Raw genomic sequence first — 25042 nt, forward strand, 5'->3', positions numbered from 1 at the left:
TTGCCTTTTTAAGTAGAAATACACATTTTAGTGATGATTGTAGGTAGCAAGAAACAGTTCAACAGATTTGGGTCAAAATCTATCAATGTCAGGTGTTGGGGTGCTGACGGAAATAGCATGACCCGGACATGCTTGAACACTCGATTCTGGGGCTAGCAAAAACACTCCAAATTGAGTACGTGGATTCCTTACCTTGCGGGCTTTGCACTAGTGGTAAAGGATCTGCCTGCCAATGCAGGAGACGCAAGAAACATGGGCTTAATCCCTGGGTTGGGAAGATCCCCTAGAGGAGGAAATGACAACCCACTTCCATATTCTTGCCTAGGAAATCCCACAGACAGATGAGCTATAGTCCATAGGTCGCGAAAGAGTCGGACACGCCTGAGCACACACACACACCCCTAACTTACATATTTTTCATTCTTGGGGATTCACGTGGTGATGTCACTTTGATACAGAGGATAATGATGGTAAAACTGAACAGGAAGATGCTTTTTTTGAGATGTTCTGCATCCAGGAAGGGAAGGCCTTCAGGACTAGGTGTCCAAAAAATAAAAAAGTGTGACCAGACTAAAATCTCCTCTCTCTACAGCAGAGGCTGTAAATTGCTAGAGTCTGATTTACCCCTAGCTTTCAGAAGTGTTTCATTGCCCTTCACAATATTAAAGAACACTTAGGCTAGTTGCCATGTTCATAAATCAGGAGACTGTGCTTCTAGATTAGGAGCTTTTCTTTAGAAAAAGGAGAAGGTTGGATGTCTTAGGTCTCCAGATCCCACCTGACAATCAAATGGAGCGGAACAGTAGTTTCCTCCTCGAGATGAGATGAGCTCTAGTCCTTGCAACTTTTATTGTGTGTTACAACTGACCCCCTTCCTTCACAACTTGCCTTTTCCATGAAGGTGTTTGAGCATCTGACTTGGGCTCTGGAGGGGTGAGAGGTAAGGCGCTGACGAATCAAGCAGGAAGGGAACAGTGGTCTCCGCTCTCTGGCTTCGCTGTCACTGCCTTCCTGAAGGCCCCCTCCCCCAGGAAGGCGGCATCCTCGAGACCCTGGGAACTGGCAGCCTTTGCACAGGTGCCTGCTGCTCCCTGTTTTGACGACTGGCTCTAAAACCTCAGACACGATTGGACACGATACTTGCTGTTCAACCGCTGCTTCAAATAAACCAAGAGCCACTGGCAATGCCCTGTTCTCCTCGGGGATTTTTTTTGAAATGTGCATGTTCACTGACACAAGAATTGCTCTTTCGTTTAGTTAAACCCGAAGCTAAGTGTGAGGCAGAAAAGCTGTGCACCCTGGAAGAGGATCTTCCTGCCCACTCTCCATCCGGCTTGGATTTCAGCAGCTCCGTGCTGGTCAGGCTGGAATCTAGATGCCAGGGAACCAGGGCTCCAGTGCTGTGCTTCCAGAATAGGCACCATCCAGGATCTAGACCCAAGTCTGTGGATCCCGGGGGAGGCAGGTGGGACTTGGGCATTTTCCTTGTTGGCAGAAGCTGGCTGCTCTCAGCAAGCTTTCGTATACACGGAGAAGGGACCGGAGGAAGCCGGCTGCTGGCATCAAGCCGGGGGCTTCAGGGGGTCCGAGTCACCTGTCCTGTTTTCACCAGGCGTCCTCGTGTGATGGTCATCTGTTTCCTCCGTGCTGTTAAAACCCTTGACGGGGCTCATACCACAGGAGAAGGCAGCTTCCCTCCTAAACAAGCTTTGCTTTCACTGTTCTGTGGAACCATGTCACTTCTATGTACAGTTGGCAGTGATGGAAACTTTATGGAACTAAATGGTCCTCTCAGTATTATAAATGAGCCCCCTTAGGTCTTGCAGACACAGAGGCTCTTGTTTTGCCCGGGCCTGGCAGGAAGGGATGTGGGCACATCGCTTTCAGAGAAGGCCTGCCTAAAAAGAGGACGGGGGTGTGAGTAGGAAGGAGAGGGTCTGGTTGCAGTGTAGGTGGCATCCTTAATCTGCGATCAGGTGCATTTCACACCGTGGCGTTCATGCAGGAGACAGGAGGCAGGGCTGCCCGGGAGGGTCCAGGGACCATACGGCGGCCACGCTGCTCCGAGTCTTGTGGTCGGGACATACTGCTTCCCTGGCTCCGAGTTTCCTCTTCTGGATGAGGAGATGCTTGGAATAAAGCCCTGGGGTTCTGTCTGGCCAGAATATTTCCCAGGTCTATAAGAGGTCGCCTGTCTGCCCCACGCCTGCTGGGGGCGCAGGGGTGGAGGTGGAAGGACGCTGACCCCTCCCACACGCCTGCAGAGCACCAGGCTTGTGGAGAAATAGGTGGTCATGGGACAGACCCTGGCTGCCAGGCTCCTTTCAAGGCCAAGTAACATCCAGGATCACAATAGACAGCCACAAGGCCCCCATCAGGGACGAATGCCTCAGCCCCACAGGGCGTGAGGCCGAACCCGGCAGCTGCTCTAGGAACCCCGCCCAGGTTGGAGCGTGCCTGCTTCCACTCCGCCTGCAGCTGCACAGCCTCTGCAGACTGCGGTCGGGGAGACCAAGGCCTCTATGCTGGCCTTGGAGCTGGAAACAGACTGTGAGCCAATGCAGGGGGTGGGGGGTGCTGTTATGCCATCTCTGACCGGGAGGGGGCAGGTGGGAGGGGGCCACCAGGGACTTGCTCCCTTCTACGGATTGGGGTGACACCAGGCAGATTCTGGGACCAGGAATAAAGCCAGTGCCTGCCGTGTGGGGCTCCTGAAGACGTCATCTCTGGGGATTCTGTCTTTCAGAGTCACTTCACAGGCCTGTCTGGGTGAAGCAGCCTGAGCAAAGATGAGAAGGAAGTTGCATCACGTCGCAAACACTGGATGGGCACGAAGCCTTGTTCTTGGTTCTTTGGGGATCCAGAACGTTTCCACCAGTTTGGATAGGCTAGAGAGAACCACGGGATTTGTTTCTATCTTTGTAAGTAGGTAGGAGTAAAGACAAAGTATCGTGAATAAGCCAGGAAAAAAATGTGTGTGTGTGTGTATATATATATAATGTGTATAAATATATATTGAACACAAGGCCTTGAAAAAATTAGAACAGAAGGATTGATTAGCTCAAGTGGTCTTATATAAAAATTGGATTGAAAGCTGGACGAGAGTCAAACCAGCACCAGCAAATACAAAGTAAAAAGATAACCCAGTGCTATGTTGTAAGAGAATAAGTTTGCTAAATATGTTAAGCTGAGCCTCAGCTCTGCAGAGATAAAATCCATTGTGGCTTCTAAATGACGCCCTCACTGTATTTCTGACGTTAGGGCGGCAGGTATATGTTTCTAGCGATGCTGACAGACCAGGTTATGCATAATGATGCTGCTACGATGGCTTCACAGCGACCCAGAGAAACGCCCATCAGTGGTGAAGAAGCAGCAGGACACAGGTGCCCTGAGACAGAAAGGGGCTGAAAAGGTCTTCAGAATGTAATAGGTCAAGTTCAAGTGCAGAGATGTCAACTTGCTGGCCAGCCACCAGGCCCAGGATCAATTGACTGGTAACTCAAAACCTTTGTCCTGGTTGGTCTGAATGATGGGCTTTATGTTTGGTCTGGAACATACCCTAAGAAACTACTGACCTAGGTATTGCTATAATTGGGCTTCCCTGGTGGCTCAGATGGTAAAGAATCTACCTGCAATGCGGGAGACCTGGGTTCGATCCCTGGGTCAGGAAGATCTCCTGGAGAAGGGATTGGCTACCCACTCCAGTATTCACGCATGGACAGGGAGCCTGGCAGGCTTGTAGTCCATGGGGTCGCAAAGAGTTGGACATAACTGAGTGACTAACACTTTCACACTTTCATTGCTATAACTCCAAAAAAAGTAAGAATACAAGGAAGAATAAATATCAGTGTAGAGATGATTAAGTAAAATCCACAGCAGAGATGGTTGGATGGCATCATGGACTCAATAGACATGAGTTTGAGGAAGCTCCGGGAGATGGTGAAGGACAGGGAAGCCCGGCGTGCTGCAGTCCATAGGGTTGCAAAGAGTCGGACACGACTGAGTGACTGATCAACAGCCAATATCTTGACACTAGTTTAAGAAAAGGGTTCTAGTAAGTGAACAATCACTGTGATAATCTGTGCTTGCTTTGTCTGGTTTTAAAGATTTTAAAGCATTTAAGGAAATCTGTTGTTTTTGTTTACCTGCTTAAGACAATTCTACTAGCAAGTTTGGGACCCATGGATGTATGCCTGTGATAAAACCAATTTTTTTAATTTACAAAGTTTTGGTTTATTAATTATGCAAATAAAGTTTAATTGTTTAAAGGGATATTTTAATAAAACATGGTGGCAGTTTAGTTGCTACAACTTTGTGGAACTCTTGCGACCTCAAGCACTGTGGCCTGCCAGGCTCTTCTGTCCACAGAACTCACCAGGCAAGAATACTGGAGTGGGTTGCAATTTCCTTCTCCAGGAGATCTTCCTGACCAGGGATCAAACCCTCACTTCTTTCACTGCAGGAGGATTCTTTATTGACTGGGCCACCAGGAAAACCCCTCAATAGAAACCCCTTAATCGAGCTGAATACTGAAACACAGAGAAGCCCCCCCGAATACGAAAGACCCTAGCTAAGGGAAAGGATGCTAAGGGTGAACATTGAAGGGAGCCCTGGTCGTGCTCCTCTGGATTTCTACTGGGGGCTGATGCAGCACCCACCCGGCCAGAGGAGAGACGCCAGGCCTCACTCAAGGGAGCCTGCTGACCTCACTGCGCTCCCGGCAGCCGGGGTGAACCTCCACTGACCTCACTGTGCGCCCGACAGCCGGGTGAACCGCCCACCCTCACTGTGCCCCCGGCAGCATGAGGCTTGGAAACAGTGCCTTCTGGGCCCCGGATCTTTTTCTTCCTCCTCCCTGCCATTGGCTGGTTACCACCCCCACCTTCTGTTCCTGAGGTGGAGAGGTTCTGCGGGGAAACTGGCTCAGACCCTCAAGTAGGCGCGGAGGCACTGCTCAGCCTTGTTGGTTCCCTCAGAATGCCGGCTTGCCCTCTGCCTGCCACGCAGGAATGCCCCTCGGGGCTGCACCCAGATCCCAGAGGGACGCGTGAGTACCTGTCGCGCTTGGTCCCTGGAGGACCACAGAGGGCTCCTGAGATGCTCACTCCGCTACTCTACATCCTAGAGGGAAGTCCTGGAGCATCACAAGGCTTCCCAGAGAAGGAACACCCAGCCAGATGGCACACAGTTCTTGGGCGGGTGGCCCTTTTCTTTCCGTTAACCTCCTCTCCCAAACTGTTTGGGGTTGAGGTTTGAAGGGGAGCACCTGTACCCCACCTGTATGCACGTCTCTTACTTTTTCTGACCCTCCTCTTTGCCTGGTTGATGTCAAAGTGTGTTAACTGCCAACACAAGGATCTACACTCAAGGCTGTTGTCAGAAAATACAGCTTCTCTCCAACTCTTACCCGAAACCCCATCACAGTAGTACCAGCAGCGATGGCCACAATGACATTTACGGATGGAATGAGTCCTGGACCACGTGTGACTCATCCCTATGGTCAGCCAACGTCCCCTTGAGCTACCCAGACCTGCAAGTGCCACACTCAGAGAACTTCCACTTCAGCCCTTTGCAAAATCGCTCCCAGTTGCACTTTGGGGATGAGCCCTTGGTCCACACTGAAGGGCACCAGGCATGAGTCACTGTGGCTTTGCTTGTGGAAATGCTGTCCAGGCTAACATCTACTCTAGGGAGAAATTCCAGAGTATCCCAGGGTCAGGTAAAGCTGAACATCTCCTTAAAAACTGGTTTGATTTTGTAAACGGTCTAACGTTAGTTGCTCAGTTGTGTCCTACTCTTTGTGACCCCATGGACTGTAGCCCGCCAGGCTCCTCTGTCCATGAGATTTCCCAGGCAAGAATACTGGAGTGGGTTGCCATTCCATTCTCCTGAGGATCTTCCTGACCCAGGGATCGAACCCAGGTCTCGCATATTGCAGGCAGATTCTTTACTGTCTGAGCCACCAGGGTAGTCCCAACTTCTAGGAAGCTTGTAGTCAAATATGTCTCTAGTGACTGCGAAGTATCTTACAAGTCACCAGCAGCAAAGATTTACTGAATGCTTAGTATATGCTCCAGAGAAGGCCATGGCACGCCACTCCAGTACTCTTGCCTAGAAAATCGCATGGATAGAGGAGCCTGGTAGACTGCAGTCCATGGGGTCACTACTAGTCAGACACGACTGAGCGACTTCACTTTCACTTTTCACTTTCACACATTGGAGAAGGAAATGGCAACCCACTCCAGTGTTCTTGCCTGGAGAATCCCAGGGACGGTGGAGCCTGGTCGGCTGCCATCTATGGGGTCGCACAGAGTCGGACACGACTGAAGTGACTTAGCAGCAGCAGCAGTAGTATATGCTCATCACATTTCACTTCATCCTCACACAGCCCTGAGATGCTGATAAGATTCTTATCCCTAGTGCAATGGGCTAGAGAATGGTTCCCAAAGATATCCATGTCTCCATCCCCAGGATCCGTGAGTACTCCCTTAGGTGGCACATAGGACTGTGCAGAAGTGATGAAGCTAAGGATCCTGAGATTGGGAGATCATCCTAATCTCAGCGGTCCTCCCAAGGGTGAGGCTGAGGGAGACAGGACAGAGAAGCAGGAAGGGATGTGACTTGGAGGCCAGGCGCTGCGCTGCTGGCTTTGGAGATGCAGGAAGGGGCTGTGAGCCAGGGATGCAGACGCTGGAAGAGGCGAGGAAAGACTCCTCCCCTGGAGAGTTCGAGGAAGGGTCCCCTTGGACCCAGCAAAACTGACTTTGGACTCCTGGCCTCCAAAGCTCTCAGGATTTAAGAATCCTTTAAAGCCGCTAAGTGTCAAGCTGTACCTTGTTACTGCCACCGCAGGAAACTCACACACCCTCTTGACTATCGCCAAGAGGAAACAGGATTGCCCAGGGGCTGGAGTGAGGTTTGTGGACCCCAGACCCCAAGCTCTTAGGCCTCATGCGGCCTCCCCTGTTGTAAGTTTCCCGCCCTCCCTGCCCCCACGCGCTGGCTTCATTATTCCCGTCCTGGCTCTGTTTCCCCCAGTCTCTAGTTCATCTTCCCATCACCTGCACTCTCGTGAGCCACCTCCCGTCTTTGTGTGACAGAAGCAGAAATAACCGCACTGGTGGACGTTTGGGCAGGTATGTGAGGTGGGGCCCCTGGGATTTTTCTAGCCCTGGAAACAGCCTTAAGATTTAACAGAAGAAAGCCCCCCACCCCGACTGCTTTCATTCCCCTGTTTGCTTTTTGTAAAGACTGTCACCCTCTTCTCTGCAGCAGCACCACCATTTGGACGGAGCAGGACTTCTGCTTTTTCAGACACTTCTGCTCACTTCCTGGTCTAAGCCCAGAGCCCAGTAACTGCTTGTGAAGTTCCTGCTTTCACCTTGAGGATTTTTATATTGTTCAGAACCGTTTCTAGCCTACGATCTCCCCTTCCCACTGAGATTATAAAACAAACAGAGAAGGGGGAAAGGAAGCGCTAAACCCGGAAGACAGCGAATCCTTAGTTGCTGATTCTTCCACATCTGTGGACGGATGTGATGTGAACACACCTGTACTGGGATTCTAGGAGCACCCTGTGCCCAGGGACGTCTGAAGCCCAGGCCTGGACGCAGCATCACAGAACACAGTCTTTATGTGCCTCAGTGGTGGGACGCCTTGAGAGGCTGTCCTGCAGCGAAGGTAGTAGCTGACGGGAGGGGGTGCAGCCATTCGGTCCCCCACAGCTCGATGGCTGGAAGACAGGAGGGAGACCCATCTCTGGAGGAGCTCCCAGGACACCACTTTCCTTTCTGCTGACCCCGGCGTACACCACAGTCTCCCTCTGACATCAAGGATGTTGAAATGATGCTAATTTAGGCTCCCAGCAATTCCTTCATGGATTATTGATTTTTCTTTTCTTCTTTTGCTGCACCATGCATCATAGGAGATCTTAGTTCCCAGACCAGGGATTGAACCTATGCCCTTTGTGTAGAGTCCTGTACCAAGGTCATAGGACAAACATCTCTGGAACTGACCGAACCTGTAGCAATTGCTGCCATGAGCCTCCAGCCAGTGGCCAGTTCCCTGACTCCACATTAGGTAAAATTTCCACCCTGTTAGCCAACCTATAGCATCTTAACCCATCACCTAATGCCACCCTTCCAGTAGGAATTCTTTCTGTCTTGAGGCTATAAACATTGGCTACTAGCCCTTGAAAGGGCTGGCTCTCCCTGGAGCCAGCCCACTGTTCTAAGAGAGTCTCCCACTCTAATAAACTTTATTCTCCTTTCATCCTGCCTGGAGATTCTTTTCCAGCCCCCGCATAGGCCATGGCGTGTTGGTGATCATGACACATATCTGTATCTGTCCTAGAAAGAGACTTGTTACACGGTGTAGGCTCGTATGATGATGGAACCTGAGACATTCAGAGTCTGCCGTCTGCGAACCAGAGCCCCAAGAAGGCCGGTGGTGTGGCCTGAAGGCCTGAGACCCAGGGTGGGGGGACTGCAGATGAGAGACGGGCACCCCAGCCTCACAGTCAGGCAGAGAGTGAGTACTCCCTGCCCCCGCCCTTGTGCGGGCGTCAGGCCTCACGGGGCGGGAGCTGCCCACCTGCACCGGGAGGACCATGGGCTGTACTCAGTCCAGCGCTCATCTCCTCTGGACACATCTCAGAGATGCCCCGGACATGATGCTTAACCAGCCCTAGGCATCCCGGGCCCTGGTCACACTGACACATAGAGTCACCCTTCACCCCTGGGCTCTGCTAACCCTTCCCGCCTCATCGCTCAGCCTCCCCCGTGTCCCAGCCCCTCCCCCCCGTCCCAACCCCTGAGGCTAAGCCTGCTCCCCAGCCTTCACTCACAGGGTCCTCCGCCTAAACGCTCCTTCCCGCTCCCACCCCTACACCGTTTGCCTTCTGACAGCATTCTGGACGCCAGGTGATTCAGTGGGCCTGGAATCAATGCATTTCACCTCCACAAGCATTTACTTGATGCCTGTCCTGTGCCCTGGTGGCGTCATTCTGCCACTGCCACCTGGCAGCCTCAGAAAAGTCACCTGACGTCACTCACGCTCTGTTTGCTGTTGTTTGGCTGCTCATCATGGCTGACGCAAGGTTCCATCCCTGGTTCCGGGAGATCCCCTGGAAGAGGGCATGGCAACCCACTCCAGTATTCTCAGGCTTCCCTGGTGGCTCAGACAGTAAAGAATCTGCTTGCAATGTGGGAGACCTGGGTTTGATCCCTGGGTTGGAAGATCCCCTGGAGAAGGGCATGGCAACCCACTCCAGTATTCTTGCCTGGAGAATCCCATGGACAGAGGAGCCTGGTGGGCTACAGTCCATGGAGTGGCAAAGAGTTGGACACGACAGAAGTGACTTAGCATTCACCCTCAGTTTACACTTCTGTAAATAAAAATAATGCTTAGAAAGTACTTAGTGTGACACCTGACACATAGATAACCTCCATGAACATGAGACGCTGTAATTACTGTTCTCATCATGCTACATGGTTGAACTCAAGTTTCAGGATTGGTTCCCTGGTGTGTTAGACTCAGCCTCACCCTCTCCAGCCATCATCACATCCCTGGTGCAGGACACCAGCCTCTAGTCCAGCCCTTCCCGCGGGGGGTTTACCCTGTTGCTTGGCTCCTCCTCCCGCCGCTCTTGGACCAGAACTGCATCTCCTCCATTCCTTCCACCGAGTGCTTAGAGCAAGACTGTGACCGTCGCTCACTGACCCCACAGAGCAGCCACTCCTTCAGAGGGAAGAGTCTCCCCAGGTGGCAGCGACACCATCCATTTCCCTGGAGCATCTGCTCCTGGCAGCGGTGGGAGAGGTGGTTGCCAGGCTTGGATGCAGGCTGCAGGCTGACCTGAGGGGTGGACCAGCCATGGCCACCGTTTACGGGAGGATGAACTGGAAAAACAAATCCTGAGCAGTGCATTCATCTCAAGTTTTGCTTCTCGTCTTGCCCTGAAAATGAACAGATGCCAGCAGAAAGGGAAGAGCAATCCCCAAGGGAAGAGCAAGAGCAGGGCGATGAACACTTGCAGCACCCAGCCTTTCCTTCTCTCCTCCATTAAACAAAATGGGCATGTGTGCATTTCAATCTTCAGTATTCCCTCTTTTTAAAAGAGTCAAGTCTGGACCTCTGTGAGGCAGCTCCTTGGGTGCCAGTCGTAGGGCCCAGCTTCTGCTCAGTGTAACACTGATGCGCCTCAGCATGTTGTGGGGCCGACTTGGATACTTAAAGGGCATCTGCTTTCCACCACCCACAGTCTGAGCAGCATTTTGCCCCCTGTCTGCCACCAAGATGTCCTGTTTCACAAGGTCATGAGTTCATGAGCAGTCCATCTCCTCTTCATTCGACACGCGATCCTGAGACTGGGCTCATTTCTCCCCACTCAGGCCCCCTTTATGAATGGAACGTGTGTGTATGTGCCCAGACTCTTGGTCCTGTGTGGTTCCTTGCGACCCCGTAGACTGTGGCCTGCCAGGCTCCTCTGTCCGTGGGCTTTCCCAGGCAAGACTCCTGGAGTGGATTGCCACTTCCTCCTCCAGGGGATCTTCCTGAATGACTGATGTCCTCATGAGAAGGGACACAGACACACGAGGAACATGTGGGCACAGAACAAAGAGCAGGTGGAGAAGGAGGCCACCTGCAAGCCCAGGAGAAGCGAGTCCTGCAGGCACCTTGGCCTTGCAAGACCTGCAGCCTCTACTGTCGAAGCCCCTCGGTCCGTGGTGTTCTGATGGCCCCTGCGAACAAACATACCCTCCAAAGACTCGGCTCAGACCCTGACCACGGCAGCTCCCTGCACTCTCTTCACTAGGCTGCAGCACTGGTTGGTGTCTACGCTTGCCCGGTGGGGTAACAGCCGTGGCTCATTCCCTCTTATCATGTCCAGAGCTAGAGAAAACCATGGCTTTGGCAGCAGCCAGGTAAGTGTTTGTTGAATGAATAAATGATCTTGCTGCTGTGAGAGGAGCTCTGCCAGTGTCATCAGAAGGACAGGAATCTTCTCCTTTGTCATAAACGATCTTTTCACTCAACTCCAAACGACGTAACCTGGAGAGGTGCCCCGGGTGAGCAATCGGGGGAGGTCATGGAAGCTTCGCCATGACGGCATCACTGACTCAGTGGACGTGAGTTTGAGCAAGCTCTGGGAGTTGGTGGTGGACAGGGAAGCCTGGCATGCTTCTGTCTATGGGCTCGCAGAGTCGGAGACGACTGAGCGACTGAACTGAACTACTGGAAGCTTCTCTTCCTGATCCTGAACTGGTTTCATGACTTGGTAGACTCACCAGTCAGTCTGCTCTTTTTCGGGCTCTGTGAGGTTAGTGATCTTATGCATGGTAGCCCGCTAGGATGCTCTGTCCATGGAATTCTCCAGGCAAGAATACTGGAGTGGGTAGCCATCTCTCTTCTCTGACCCAGGGATCGAACCCAGGTCTTCCGTATTGCAGGCAGTCTTTCTTTCCCTTCTGATCTAGAGGGTCACTGTGTTTTTCTGGCCTTCTAGTCGTGCTCTCCAACTCTCTCTGGCCCAGACCGTTTCTCCTGCCCAGGGCTCCCCGTGGTCCACACTTACCCATTCAGCCGCTGTCTTCCTGCCCTTCCCCCACTCCCATAAAGCATTCAGGCATCTCACACATGTGGGCCTTGCCTTTCGCATAAACAGAAACCGATGTTCAGAAAGCACTTACCACAGCTCTGGTACAGCACTTGCAGATTCCCGTTCCTGCAGGCCGTGTGCGTGGGCCAGACCTCCCCACCAGCTCTCTGGGGAGACAGGAGAGCCCAGATGAGGAGGGCAGCTGCGAACCCTTTCATGGCGCGGAGACCCTGTGTGTGACCAGCACGATAACAGGGCCCAATAAACAGTGCCGTCCATGTGCTTCCTCCCCCCTCATCAAGGGGTGACATGATCAGTTTCACTTCTCCTATTTAATGCTCCTGGGGAACCACTGTGAGAAGCAAAAGGCAGTTGGTGGTGATTTGGTCTCTAAGCAGTGTCCAGCTCATTGCGACCCCAGGGACTGTATAACCCACCAGGCTCCTCTGTCCGTGGGATTCTTCAGGCAAGAATCCTGGAGTGGGTTGCCATTTCCTTCTCCAGGGGATCCTCCACACCCAGGGATCCAACCTTGGTCTCTTGCATAGCAGGCAGTTTCCAGATTCTTTACTGAGCCACCAGGGAAGTCCAAAGGCAGCTAGCAGTGGCCTTTGAATGTGGTTCCCTGAACCTTTGGAGCTTGAATCAACAGGTGAGGCTAGTCTGGGTCTGGGGTGGGTGATGTTTGACTTTCTGTTCTCAAAGAGAAGGGGCAGCAAGTAACACGGGACCTTTTGGCTGGGCCTGCAAACTGCCCTCCTTGTAGCCCCGCCCCTTGTAGCCCCGCCCTCCTCACAGGCCTCCCTTCCTTATAAAGGGCCCCTCTTGGCAGCCTTGCCCACAGTACAGACCCACCCTCCCTGGAACCCCGCCCCCAGGTAGAGCAGTGAACTCAGGGGAGCGAAACCACAGGCCTCTACGTGTTTTCCATCACTGGCATACTGTTCCAAGGGGGCTCTGATGTGGGTTATGGACCGGGGGTCTGGCTGGGGCCGTTCTGTGGTGTCTGGCCTTTGGGGGGCTGCAGAAGGACCTCTGAGGTCTGGAATGAGGCTCTTGCCCTGTTGGCACTTAGCTCTGGCTTCCACTCTGGGATTCAGACTTCAACTGGGGGAGCAGGGCTGTGTCCTTGGGGGCAGCTGCTATGGTCTCTGGAGAGGAGATGCAGGGGAGAGCCCTGAGAAGTGAGCTGGGTTCTGTTTTTGGGCTCAGCTTAGTGGGAAGGGCAGGGAGGGGTGGAGAAGTCACGGCTTCCCTAGGAAGCCTGGGGCCTGATGGTTCGGGTCAGCGGCAGGGTTACTGATGTCACGTCCCGCTTCCTATTCAAAGCCAAGAGTCTCTCTCCCAGTCTCCAATCCTCTGTCATCCTGCATTGTGGCAGCAAAGCTTCTGAACCCTGATCCCCACCCCATCCTCAGCTCCTCCTTAGCTTAAGGAAACCAGAGTCAGGGCTGGGGCCAGCAGATTTTAGAAGCTGCAGAGAACACTATTTCCGCTGGGAGGAAAAGCATTTCTCTGAGCGCACTGGGTAAATTGACTATTTCTGCTGATGGCTTAAATAAGCATTAAAGTAACTTCAAAAAATTTTTTCGCAGTAAGTGGAACTTAATTACCAGTGAAATAAGTTGACTTAATTGATGGATACTTTGGATTTCTTGGGAGATGAAAGGGTGTGGTCATTTGGTTTTTTGTTTTGTTTTTTAGGTTCAATGATGTTGGTTTTCAACAGAGATGCTCAAAGTCGGATTCCTGGACCACAGCATCAACTTGCACCAAGAGCTTGTTAGAAATGTAAATTCCTCCGCTGCAGGCCAGACCTGCTGAATCGGAAATGCCTGGGCGGGGCTGGCACTGTGTCTCAATAAGCCCGTCAGGTGGGTCTGACACCCGTTCAAATTGAAGAACCACTGGCTTTTTGTGAAACCCAAGGGGAAATCTGAGCCCCAGAGGAGAGGTTAGTTAGTTAGTTCAGTTGCTCAGTCGTGTCCGACTTTTTGCGACCCCATGGACTGCAGCACGCCAGGCCTCCCTGTCCATCACCAACTCCCGGAGCTCACTCAAACTCACCTCCATTGATTCAGTGATGCCATCCAACTGTCTCATCCTCTGTCATCCCCGTCTCCTCCCACCTTCAATCTTTCCCAGCATCAGGGTCTTTTCCAACGTGTCAGTTCTTCGCATCAGGTGGCCGAAGTATTGGAGTTTCAGCTTCAGCATCAGTCCTTCCAAGGAACACTCAGGACTGATCTCCTTTAGGATGGACTGGTTGGATCTCCGTGCAGTCCTAGGGACTCTCAAGAATCTCCGACAGCACATTTCAAAAGCATCAACTCTTCGGCGCTCAGCTTTCTTTATGGTCCAACTCTCACATCCATACATGATCATTGGAAAAACCATACAGGAGAGGAGAGGCGGGTAAACTTCTGCGAGAAGAGACGAGGTGGCTCTGCAGGGTCTGGGTGGGCAGGAGGGTGGCGCGCTGTGAACAGAGTTGAGGAGGTAACAGCGCAAGGTGAGTGCTGTGGGTCCTGGGAGCCTGAGACCAGCAGTGATTCCGGCACAGGGACGTGGAGCCTTTCTCTAGGGACCTTTGAGAACTCCTTGTTGAGAGAGCTCTGAACAGTTAGGGTAAAGAGCAGCTGAGGCCACGTCCCTCCCCCCGGGGGAGCAGCCCCACCCACCAGGTGGAGGACCAGGAGAGGGAGGCAGGAGAGGTGCCCCACGAGCAGCCCCAAGAGGGAGGCCAGCTCATCTGCGGACTGGGCTGCAGACTTTTGTAAATCAAAGGCCCTTGCCCTGAAAAGACTCATCGTTCAGAGGTTGTTTTGGTATCTAGGGGCTTTCCAGGTGGCGCAGTGGTAGAGAATCGGCCTGCCAACGCGGGAAGCACAGGTTCAGTCCCTGGGTTGAGAAGATCCTCTGGAGAAGGAAATGGCAACCCACTCCAGTGTTCTTGCCTGGAGAATCCCATGGACGGGGAGCCTGGTGGGCTGCAGTCCATGGGGTTGCAGAGACTTGGACACGCCTGACTGACTAAGTGCACACATTAGCATCTAGAAATATTCGGTTCGGACTGTTGAGAGACTCTGGAGGTGGGGTGGGTCGGGAGCAGTGGTTCTCGGACTTACGAGGGGATCAACCTCACCTGGAGGGCTCCTTCACACCGAGTTCCCAGTCCAAGAGGTCTGCGGTGGGGCTGAGGGCTTGCGTTTCTAACAAGTTCCCAGGGGAGGTGATTGCTGCTGGTCTGCGGGCCACCGTGTGAGAAGCTCTGCTCTGGACCAGAGGACTTGGTCTGTTGCAGAGTGTATAATTTGTTTAAAAACTCACCTAGTTTAGTCGCTCAGTTGTGTCCAACTCTGTGACTCCATGGATTGTAGGCTACGAGACTTCTCCGTCCACGGGATTTTCCAGGCAAGAGTACTGGAGTGGGTTGCCATTTCCTTCTCCAGAGGATCTTCCCGACCCAGGGATTGAACCCAGGTCTCCCACATTGTAGGCAGACACCAAAAACTCATCTAAGTTCTTAATAAAATGTTCTGTGCTAAATGACAGGCAACACTCCATGTGACACGTAGCACGTCTGTGAAAGGATGAGGAGTAGCCGCTTGCTCTTAGGAGGCCTGCTTCCTGAGAACTAGGACTCGCCTGAAATCATCAGCTCCCGCTTGCCTGGTTCAGTCAGTGCAGAGTGTGCTGAGTCCTTTAACCAGAAGCTTCATGAAGGCAGTCAAAGAATTTACTGAGAAGGTCCTGCTCCTCAGTATATTAAAATAATTGTATTTTAATTATAAAACAAAATTAGGGTCAGTTTGATGTCCTTATTTGAAAGACGATTGTGTGCCTGCGTGCTAAGTCGCTTCAATCCCGTCTGACTCTTTGTGACCCTATAGGCTGTAGCCCGCCAGACTCCTGTGTTCCTGGGATTCTCCAGGCAAGAATACTGGAGTGGGTTGCCATTTCCTTCTCCAGGGGATCTTCCCAACCCAGGGATTGAACCTACGTCTCTTATGTCTCCTGCACTGGGTGTGGGTTCTTTTCCACTATCGCCACCTGGGAAGCCATGAAAGATGGTTCAGTTCAGTTCAGTTCAGTTGCTCAGTCCTGTCCGACTCTTAGTGACCCCGTGGACTGCAGCACGCCAGGCCTCCCTGTACATCACCAACTCCCGGAACTTGTTCAAGCTCATGTCCATAGAGTTGGTGATGCCATCCAAGCATCTCATCCTCTGTCCTTACGTGTATGTTACATGTATATACATGTACATAACATACATATGTGTATGTTACCTGTATGTATTGTTATGTGCATGTAAATAGCATGTGTATGCAAATAGTGACTGAATATACCCCCAAGCTCTGGGGTTGACTTCGAGGCCCCGACCACGCCCTGCTGAAGTCACAGCACTGTTCTGTCTCGTTCAGATTTCCCTTCTCCTCTTAAATAACCGTCTTCCTCCCTGTCACCAGCTGCTTTCTTTCCACAGAGGTTCGCTTGGCGACGGTGGCTTTCTTTTCTTGCCAGGGAAGAATGTGCTCATCAGGGTGGCTGTCAGTGCCCGCGCTATTAAGAACACTCTGGTGTTTCAGGAGAGGCTGTAAGGGTGAGCCGGAGACTGAGGGCCGGAGTCCAACGACAGAAGTTGGGTGAGGGCGCCGCCGCCCCACCGGAGAAGGCAAGGTGACAGCAGGTGACCAGCCCTGCTGCAGAGCGCGAGGGAAAGGAGAGGGGGAAGGAGCGGGGGGGAGACAGCCAGGCGGGAGCCGCCGACAGGCCGCCGCTGCGGGGGAGCAAGCGGCCGGGCGGCAGGAGCCCAGGGTCGTCTCAGGACTGACTGGATGCTGGCGTTCTTGCTGCGGGGACTGGATTCTAAGGGGCTTCCTCGCCACCCCGTGACCCTGGCAGGTTTCGTGGAGACTTAAACACTCCAGGAATGCATATGTGTGCGTGCGTGTGTGTATGTGTGTGTGTGCACCGAGAACAGGACAGGGCTTCACGCCCGGGCGCACACAGCCCTGCTGCGGCGCGTGGATGGGGCTTCGGGCCCACGTGAGCTATCGATGCATTTCACGGGCCGACAGCTCTGACTACACAGGACTCTGTCTCCCGCGCGTGTGTCCTCTGCGTTCTGCAATGGTCAGCTGCATTCGACGGCGGCTGCTGTCCGGTATTTGTGATACTGGGCGATCTTCCCCCTCCTAGAGTGCTGCCACTTTGCTCCCTTCCTCTGTGGGCTGACCCTGGTCTCTGCCACCCTGAGGAGGGAGGGGACGGGTGTGATCGCCTCTCACTCTCCTCTTCCAGATTGAGCGCAACCGAAACAACAGCCCCTCTCCCGTGCAGATGGCCGGAAGCCGTGCTTCTTCCTGTGTGACAGCATTTAGTGTCCCCCCCGCCCGCCACTCCAGGGCTGAGCGGCAAGGTTTTGTTCTTTAACTGTTTTCACATCTACTGTTTGTCGTGTGGGTAACATGCGCATCTCACAGGGTTGGTGCCAGCCAGCGAGGGGCTTCAGTAGTCTTCCCACAGTCTCTCAGGCCTCTGGGAGAGTTGCCGCCAGGAAAGTGTGAGACCCCACCTTTAAAAAAAATTAATACTTATATTTTTAGAGGAAAGCAGACACAGGGAGAAGTGCTATGTGCCAGGTTCAAGAGTTTCTCAGCAATCTAGTTTGCAGACATTTCAGCCGAAGCCAGGCCCTGCATCCCATGACAGGTGACTAAATGGATGGACATAAATGCCTTCTCATTAGAAGAACTCTCTTCCCCACTAGAAATGTGAAGTCTCCATGGAAAACAGGCCCTTGAGAGTTCAGAAGAGAGAGCCCACAGCTGGCCAGGGAGCCGCCCAGACTTGAAGGGGTCTAATGAACATTAGGCCCCTTTTCTGTCACCACTGGACGCTGCTGAAACCTAAGGGTCAGACCTTCTCTTGGCAAGCCGCTTAATATTCACAAACTGAGCTCTTTGCTTTCGCTTTGAAGCTCGGATGTGTCAGCTCCAATTGTAGGGTTATTGATGAATAAAGCGGGAAAAAGGCACTTTGTACTTTCCAGGCAAAACCGTGCTTTCCACAGCTGTGGCCTCTGCTCACCTAGGATTTAATTGTGTTGGAAAGCCACCGCCCCGCGTTGTCACTTCGCGCTCAAAAAGCTGGTCTTTCCTTTGTTCGAGCTTTTGAACCTTAAGATCGGAGACTCCCCGGCAGGGAGTCAAACTTGAAGTCACTTAAAAATAGTCTGTGCATCACTGGGCGATTTCCTTGTGACTGCATGAGGGCCTCTCTTCCCACTCAGGTCTGCCCGCCGCCGTCCGGGATGGGGCTCCTCGGGGTCTCCTAGGATCCCCTGGCTGCTCTCAGATCCAGAGACCTTAAATGGGCCCCAGAACGTGGCCACAAGACTCGCCGGTGGTCTGGTCTCTTCTGCTCCAACCCCCACTGGTCCAGCCCCCTGTCAGTCTCCATGGCAACCCTGCTCCCTCCGCTGCCAGCGTCTCCAGCCCATGCTGCTGCCTTGCACTGGATGCTCGTGCCTGTCTCACCTTCATGCCTGAGCTTCCTTCAGAGCTCAGCTCTGCCACCCGGGCAGCTCCCTCCAGAACGAGCTCGTGCACCTGAGGGCTCGTTCACAGCGCTGGCCAAGATCAGAGTCCCTGGAAGTGCATTAGAGTCTCTCTTCTTCCCTCGCTCCTTCTCAGCCTCTCTCCTTTCTCTTTCCCCCTTCTCCTGACTGTTGTAGCCCTGGGCCTGCGCAGAGCAGGTACTCGGTAAAACACTTTAAACTGAATGGATGAAATGCAGAGGGTGGGTGTGACCCCATAAGCTCGCTTTTTGGCCTTGGAGACTGGACTTTGGCCTTAGTGAGTAATCTCCCAGGCAAAGCAAGAGCTCGCCCTAGCCTGCGTCTGGGCTCCCCAAGAAGTTAAAGTGTGATGTCATTGTTTCTCAAACATGCATCACGGTTTCTTTTCTTCTTCTCATTCTTAAAGTAATACAACCTCATTGAAAGACTTCGGAGATAACCCTCCCCAGCAGGGAGATGGGGCAGGGAAGCTGGACAAAGAAGAAAAATAATCACCCGTAATCTCAACATCCAGAGATAAGCACTGCTGACATTTTGTGAAATGTTCCTTTGGTGCGCACACACACAATCACACTGTACAAACTGCGCACACTGTGACATACTACAGTATTTACACGGGCCATTTACAATCCCTCCATGACGTGACTTTTAGTAACTGTGTAGTCTCCTGCTGCATGGACTGATCATGATTCACTTAAATCTGTTTATCCTTTAGACATTGTTAACAGCAAAACTATGGGAGACGCTGCTACAGCGAACGTTCTTCTTTCTGTATTTTTGTGCCGCCATGATTATTTCCTCAGGGTAAATGCCTAAAAGCGAAATCCTTCGTGAAAAGAGTCACCAGATTTTTATCTTAATATATATATTTTCTATTGGATTATAGTTGACTTATAGTATTTCAGGGGCACAGCACGGTGAACAATCACCAGATTTTAAGGCTTTTGATGCATCCTATGGTACAGTTTTCCAGAAACAGTATAATGATCCCCTCAGGAACGAGGTATTATTATTTTTAAATGGCTTTTGTTGATTTAGTAGATAAATATTGGTTTCCCCTTCCATTTATTTATGTTTGTTTCAGCACTAGCCCAGTTAAACACTTTTGATGTTATTATTATCGGTCATGTGTATTTATTCCTTTGTAAATTCTCATGTATGCCTAGTGCCCACTTTTCTATGATGATGCCAAATTTGCACAAGAGAAATAGAAAGCAAGACGCTACTGAGTTTAGATCGTGAAACTCCAATCAGCAAACATTTACTGCTGCATCCGTTTTGCCCAGGGCTCTTTATCTTTGGGGTAAGAGGTTGTATGAGCTGGTGCAGGTTAGGGCGACCCTGCTGTGAGATTTGTTTGAGACTTAGGTTTGCCCAGAGGGCGACACAGACTGTTAAGAAAATATAGAAATATTTAGTGCTTGTAACACAGAAAACCAAATAAGAATTCTTGATATAAGATATTATATTAGCATGAATAATTTCTTTGTAATTGCAGATGATTAAACTAGACGTCAGGTTTCCCAGGGTGGTGCTAGTGACAAAGAACCCATGTCCCAATGCAGGAGACGTAAGAGATGTGGGTTTGGTCCCTGGGTCAGGAAGAGTGCCCTGGAGGAGGGCATGGAAACCCACACCAGTATTCTTGCCTGGAGAATCCCATGGACAGAGCAGCCTGGTGGGCTACAGTCCATAAGGTTGCAAAGAGTCAGACACAATTGAAGCGACTTAGAACCCACGCACGCAACTTAAAAGTCACGCAGGAAAAGGAGAATTCTGCAGGGGTGTCGCTCTGGCTGCCACTCTTGACAGTGAACTCGTGACCCCAGACCACTGCTGCCGCAGTTGCTGCTGCAGCTTGGAGGATATGATCCGCTTGGAGAGCCTCCAAATATTTGGTAAGAGCAACTGAAGATGTGTGACCGATTCCTCATACTCTGAACAAATTGAAAATACTATTGCTCAACCTCTCCGAAGCACCCACCAGGAAAGGAAGCGTTACAAGGGGTGGGTGGAATCAGGCTGATCTTCATCCACATTCTGGCTCCACCACCAACCACTGTATCACCTTCACACGTCCCAGACTCTCATCTATTAAAGGAAGCTTGCTAAATCCACATTTCAGGCTTGAAAACAAAACTAGATTGAGTAGGTATGAAAAATTGCTTATTATATATTTGGCATCAAAAACCTGGTTATCTTCTTTACGGAATAACTCTCACTTTATAAACTCGGGGCTAGGTCAGATACATGAATGACCACAGTACTTTTGTGAAAGGATGCTAGCAAAGAAAAATATCGATAAAATACTCATTCCCAACAGTAAGATTCAGAAGATTGGAGCTTCCTAGTGAACAAATAGAAACTGCTCTTTTAAGTTAAGTGAAAGTGGTAGTCACTCATTTGTGTCCGACTCTTTGCAACCCCATGGACTGTAGCCCCCAGGCTCCTCTGTCCATGGGATTCTCCAGGCAAGAACACTGGCGTGGGTTGCCATTTCCTTCTCCAGGGAATCTTCCTGACCCAGGGATCAAACCCAGGTCTCCTGGTTCGCAGGCAGATTCTTTACCATCTGAGCCACCAGGGAAGTCTTAAAGGAGAATAATTTGCTCCTCATTCGCTTGTAGAATAAAGTCTGTCAATTTTTTGAAATAATGACTGGGACGGAACTTTATTCATGATTATTCCAGGCTCCCTGGATACTGTATTTTGTCAAAGAAAAAGATTACGCATCACAGTATGAACACTGACATAAGGAACACGCGTTTTCGCCTTAATGCTTCTGTCCTACTTCAGCCTCATAATAACCATGTTAGTAGGCAGTCAGGTAGATGTCTGGCTTCTCCATTGAAGAAAGAGACTTTGCCATTCACCCTTGAGTCACCACTGCCTTGAATGGTGTCTAACCCATAGTTCATGGTCCTAGTTGGCTTAATAATAATGATAAAATAAATTAATATTTTCGAAAGCTTGTAAAATGATGGGCACTGTTTTACGTGGATTTAAGGTAGGTGTTATATAATACCCATTATGGAGAGGAAAGAACTGAACTTTAGGACAATTAAGCAATTATCAATAACCTCAGATATGCAGATGACATCACCCTTATGGCAGAAAGTGAAGAGGAACTAAAAGGCCTCTTGATGAAAGTAAAAGAGGAGAGTGAAAAGGTTGGCTTAAAGCTCAACATTCAGAAAGCTAAGATCATGGCATCTGGTCCCATCAATTCATGGGAAATAGATGGAAAAACAGTGGAAACAGTCTCAGACTTTGTTTTTTTGGGCTCCAAAATCACTGTGGATGCTGATTGCAGCCATGAAATTAAGACACTTACTCCTTGGAAGGAAAGTTATGACCAACCTAGATAGTATATTAAAAAGCAGAGACATTACTTTGCCAACAAAGGTCCGTCTAGTCAAGGCTATGGTTTTTCCCGTGGTCATGTATGGATGTGAGGGTTGGACTGTGAAGAAAGCTGATCACCAAAGAATTGATGCTTTTGAACTGTGTGTTTGAGAGTCCCTTATACTGCAAGGAGATCCAACCAGTCCATTCTAAAAGAGATCAGTCCTGGGTGTTCATTGGAAGGACTGATGCTAAAGCTGAAACTCCAGTACTTTGGCCACCTCATGTGACGAGTTGACTCACTGGAAAAAAGTCTGATGCTGGGAGGGATTGGGGGCGGGAGGAGAAGGGGACGACAGAGAATGAGATGGCTGGATGGTATCACTGACTCGATGGACATGAGTTTGGGTGAACTCCGGGAGTTGGTGATGGACAGGGAGGCCTGGCGTGCTGTGATTCATGGGGTCGCAAAGAGTCAGACACGACTGAGCAACTGAACTCAACCGAAGCAATTTGCCCAAAGTCACATGAGGGCAGAGTCCAGACTCAAATCTGGGGCTAACATCCAAATCCACTTTCTGAAATGTAACATTTATTGTTGCCATAAACAGATACACTACATGATAAAGAAATATATGCAGATTGAGAAGGATGATGTCTCTTGTCTAAATCCCCAGATTATCAATGGCATATTTAGGACTAAACTTCCACATGACCTGAGCCTCCGTGCTCACCGTTCCTCCTTCCTGGAGCTGAAATGTTAGTGTGCCGTTTCCAAATGTGTCATTCGTGCCGTCGCTTCTCAGCCTGTTGTCTTCTTTCCTGACTTCTTCTGGGTTAATATAGGGTTTCTTTAGGATTCCATTTTATCTCTATCCACTTTTCAGCCGTCCCTCCTTATTTTATGTTGTTAGTGGTGGTTTTAGAGCTGTGCTGTCCAATAGGTTAGTCTTTACCTATGTTAGCTAAAGATTTGAGATGGGGCTAAAATGAACAGATTATGCTGATGGTTTAAGTATACACTCATTTTCAAAGTATTAGTACAAGAAAAGAACATAAAATACATAACCTAATTTTTTTATGTTGATTGAATGTTGAAATGATAGCATTTTGAAGATGCTGAGTTAAATAAAATACTACCATTAACTTCCTCTTTTTTATGTCCCTAATGTGGCAGCTAGAGAATTTAAGGTTACATATATGGCCTGCATTTCTGGTTTATGGTATGTGTCTGTTAGACAGCATTGCTCTAGGGATTATAGCATGCATCCATAAAAACTTGCAATAAATACATTTCCATTTAATCTCTTTCATTGCTTATTCTATCACACTCCTTTAACTTCTACATATGTTATAAACTTCGTAATGCATTGATTTGTTTCTTAAACAATTGTTAAGAACTGTAGAGATTCACAGACTTTACCTTCCTTGGAAGCTAAGGGGCTTACCTGTTAGTGCTTTGTGGGTGTGGGCACAAGACGTGAAACTCGGGGTCAGAAACAAAGGACTTGGTTACTCACAGTATAATGAGCAGAATAAGCAACCGTGTGCTGGCCTTGATTCCTCTTGCCCCAAGGCCCAAGTGGACAATGTGATAGCCCAGATGGAGGCTACACTCAGAGAAGGTTTGTGATGTAGCCAGGTGCCGGGAGCCAGCGAGGGAAATTCTACCCGTGGCAAAGGTCAACTGGGGAAGAGGCCTGACGGGCAAAGGCTAATCAGGACTCGAGGAGCCCCCTGGACTTACCTGAGCATCTACCCCAAAGAAAACTGGAATCTGACTGCTTTACTATCTTACACCTCTTACTAAGTCCTCTAATACTTACAGGGGCTTCCCCCCAACCACCTTTCTCTGAAAACATTAATTCAGAGCTGTAGTTTAAAAGTTCTCCTCGGCTTAATAGGAGTGTTCCAATCCAAGCCCCTCTGATAGCTTTCTAACTTGCATGACAAGTTTGTCCGGGCTCTTACAACTATGAGTGTGACTGTTTATAGCCTCCCAGCCATGCAAGGACAGAAAGCCTAATATTCTAAAATACAGGAATCTGTTGAAGAAGTTAAAATCATTAGAGTAGTACTAAAAAAGATTTCATTGTTGAATCAATGCTTGCTGCAAAGTTTCCTCTATCTATTGTATCCTTGGAAATATATTAATCACATATAGAGAATATAGGTAGTAGCCTTTGATTTAACCACATCAGATCTTAAGTTAATAAGTTCCTTTCTTGCAGCTCACTACACCGGTGCCTTATAGGAATGTAACTTTCTTATGTGTCTAGCACCTGACTCTAGGAAAGTCACCTTAAAAGAATATAAGCCTTTTACTTGCTAACTAACCTATTGTTAGGAGAGAGGGCCATAAACTGTTAGCAGGCCCCCTGGCCAGAAGAGGATGTAAACCACCTAAAACTTTTATCACGAGACACACAAAAATAAGCCCTGATCCTGATAAGGGTCAAGACTGCTGACCCCACGTGATTTTGGTATGAATCTATACCTCCCTTTCTCTGTTTCTTATGCGCATAACTTAGGGTATAAAAGCAGCACTGGAAAATAAAGTTTTGGGCCTTGCTCACTGAAGCTTGGTCTCCCCGTGTCGTTCTTTCTCTTTTTCCATCCTTTTCTCTATTCTCCTTTTTCTGGTTGAGATCCTTGGAGCGCTGGGCCCTCTGAGTTTACTTATCTGCCTGGGCTTCTAAGACCCACTCGAGGGGGTGCCCTGGTGGGGTGCCTCCAGTGATTCGAGAGGGCGCCTGCGGCCTACGTAAACAGAGCAAACCCTGTGCTGGGGTTTTATTGGTTTCCAGCATAAACCAAGGAATCATCAGCCCCTGTCTCTCTCTCTTTCTCTCTCTCTCTCTTTCTGACGCCGATGCCGTTCATCCCGAGGATACCCTGGGTCATATCGAGGCTGGTCCCCGATAGCCAGGGAAACAGGGTCAAGAAGCTCCTATTGTTTGAGCAAGAAGTGAACACTGTATCCTTGGAATATATACTACGAATCTTATGCTGAAAGTTACATATGTAATCATCACAGCAGTCCAAGAATCTGTGACAGGCAGTGAAGGAGGGAGATTCTAGAAGTGTGTTTCTATAGCATTTGTGTCTTTCACAGCGACTACACAGCACTTGATCAATTTAAACAGAAAATTTTAAAGTAATGTTCAACTAGTTGGTGCAAGTGGAGATCATTACTTTCATTTTTAATATCATTTCCTCAAACCATGAAGAATATCTACAGGTCTTCAGTCAGCTTCCTGTTCTGATGTAACCATTCTGTGTTTCTTTAATTTTCACATTTTCCATGGCAAGAGCAACTTTTAAAGTGATCAGCTTTTTTGATTTTTGTAAATGTCTTTTTTTTTTTTCCCTGCGAGTAATCAGAGGATGTTTTTCTGCAACTGTAATGAGTTGTCTTTGGCAGATTAATATAACATGTTAAAGCTGCCCTGTCAGGAAATATTTAAATAAATCCACATGTCTTTGTTGCAATGTAAATTGTGGAAATACATAAA

General features: G+C 49.9%; 1 protein-coding gene across 3 annotated transcripts in view; it reads right to left on the reverse strand.

The window, feature by feature from the left end:
* The window catches only part of LY86 (lymphocyte antigen 86), a 45785-nt gene extending 33860 nt beyond the window's left edge, over positions 1 to 11925 (reverse strand). For all 3 annotated transcript variants that reach the window (XR_016036028.1, XM_088831136.1, XM_055406491.2), the window contains exon 1: positions 11691 to 11925. Coding sequence is in view for 2 of the 3 variants with exons in the window: in XM_088831136.1 (XP_088687262.1) it covers positions 11691 to 11910 (220 nt within the window). In the remaining variant the exon portion in view is untranslated. The remainder of the gene's footprint in view (positions 1 to 11690) is intronic.
* Positions 11926 to 25042: the final 13117 nt, after the last annotated feature.

This window comes from Moschus berezovskii, chromosome 23 (assembly GCF_049115385.1).
Source record: "Moschus berezovskii isolate FMDL1 chromosome 23, NW_MosBer_1.0, whole genome shotgun sequence".
Classification (NCBI taxonomy): Eukaryota; Metazoa; Chordata; class Mammalia; order Artiodactyla; family Moschidae; genus Moschus; species Moschus berezovskii.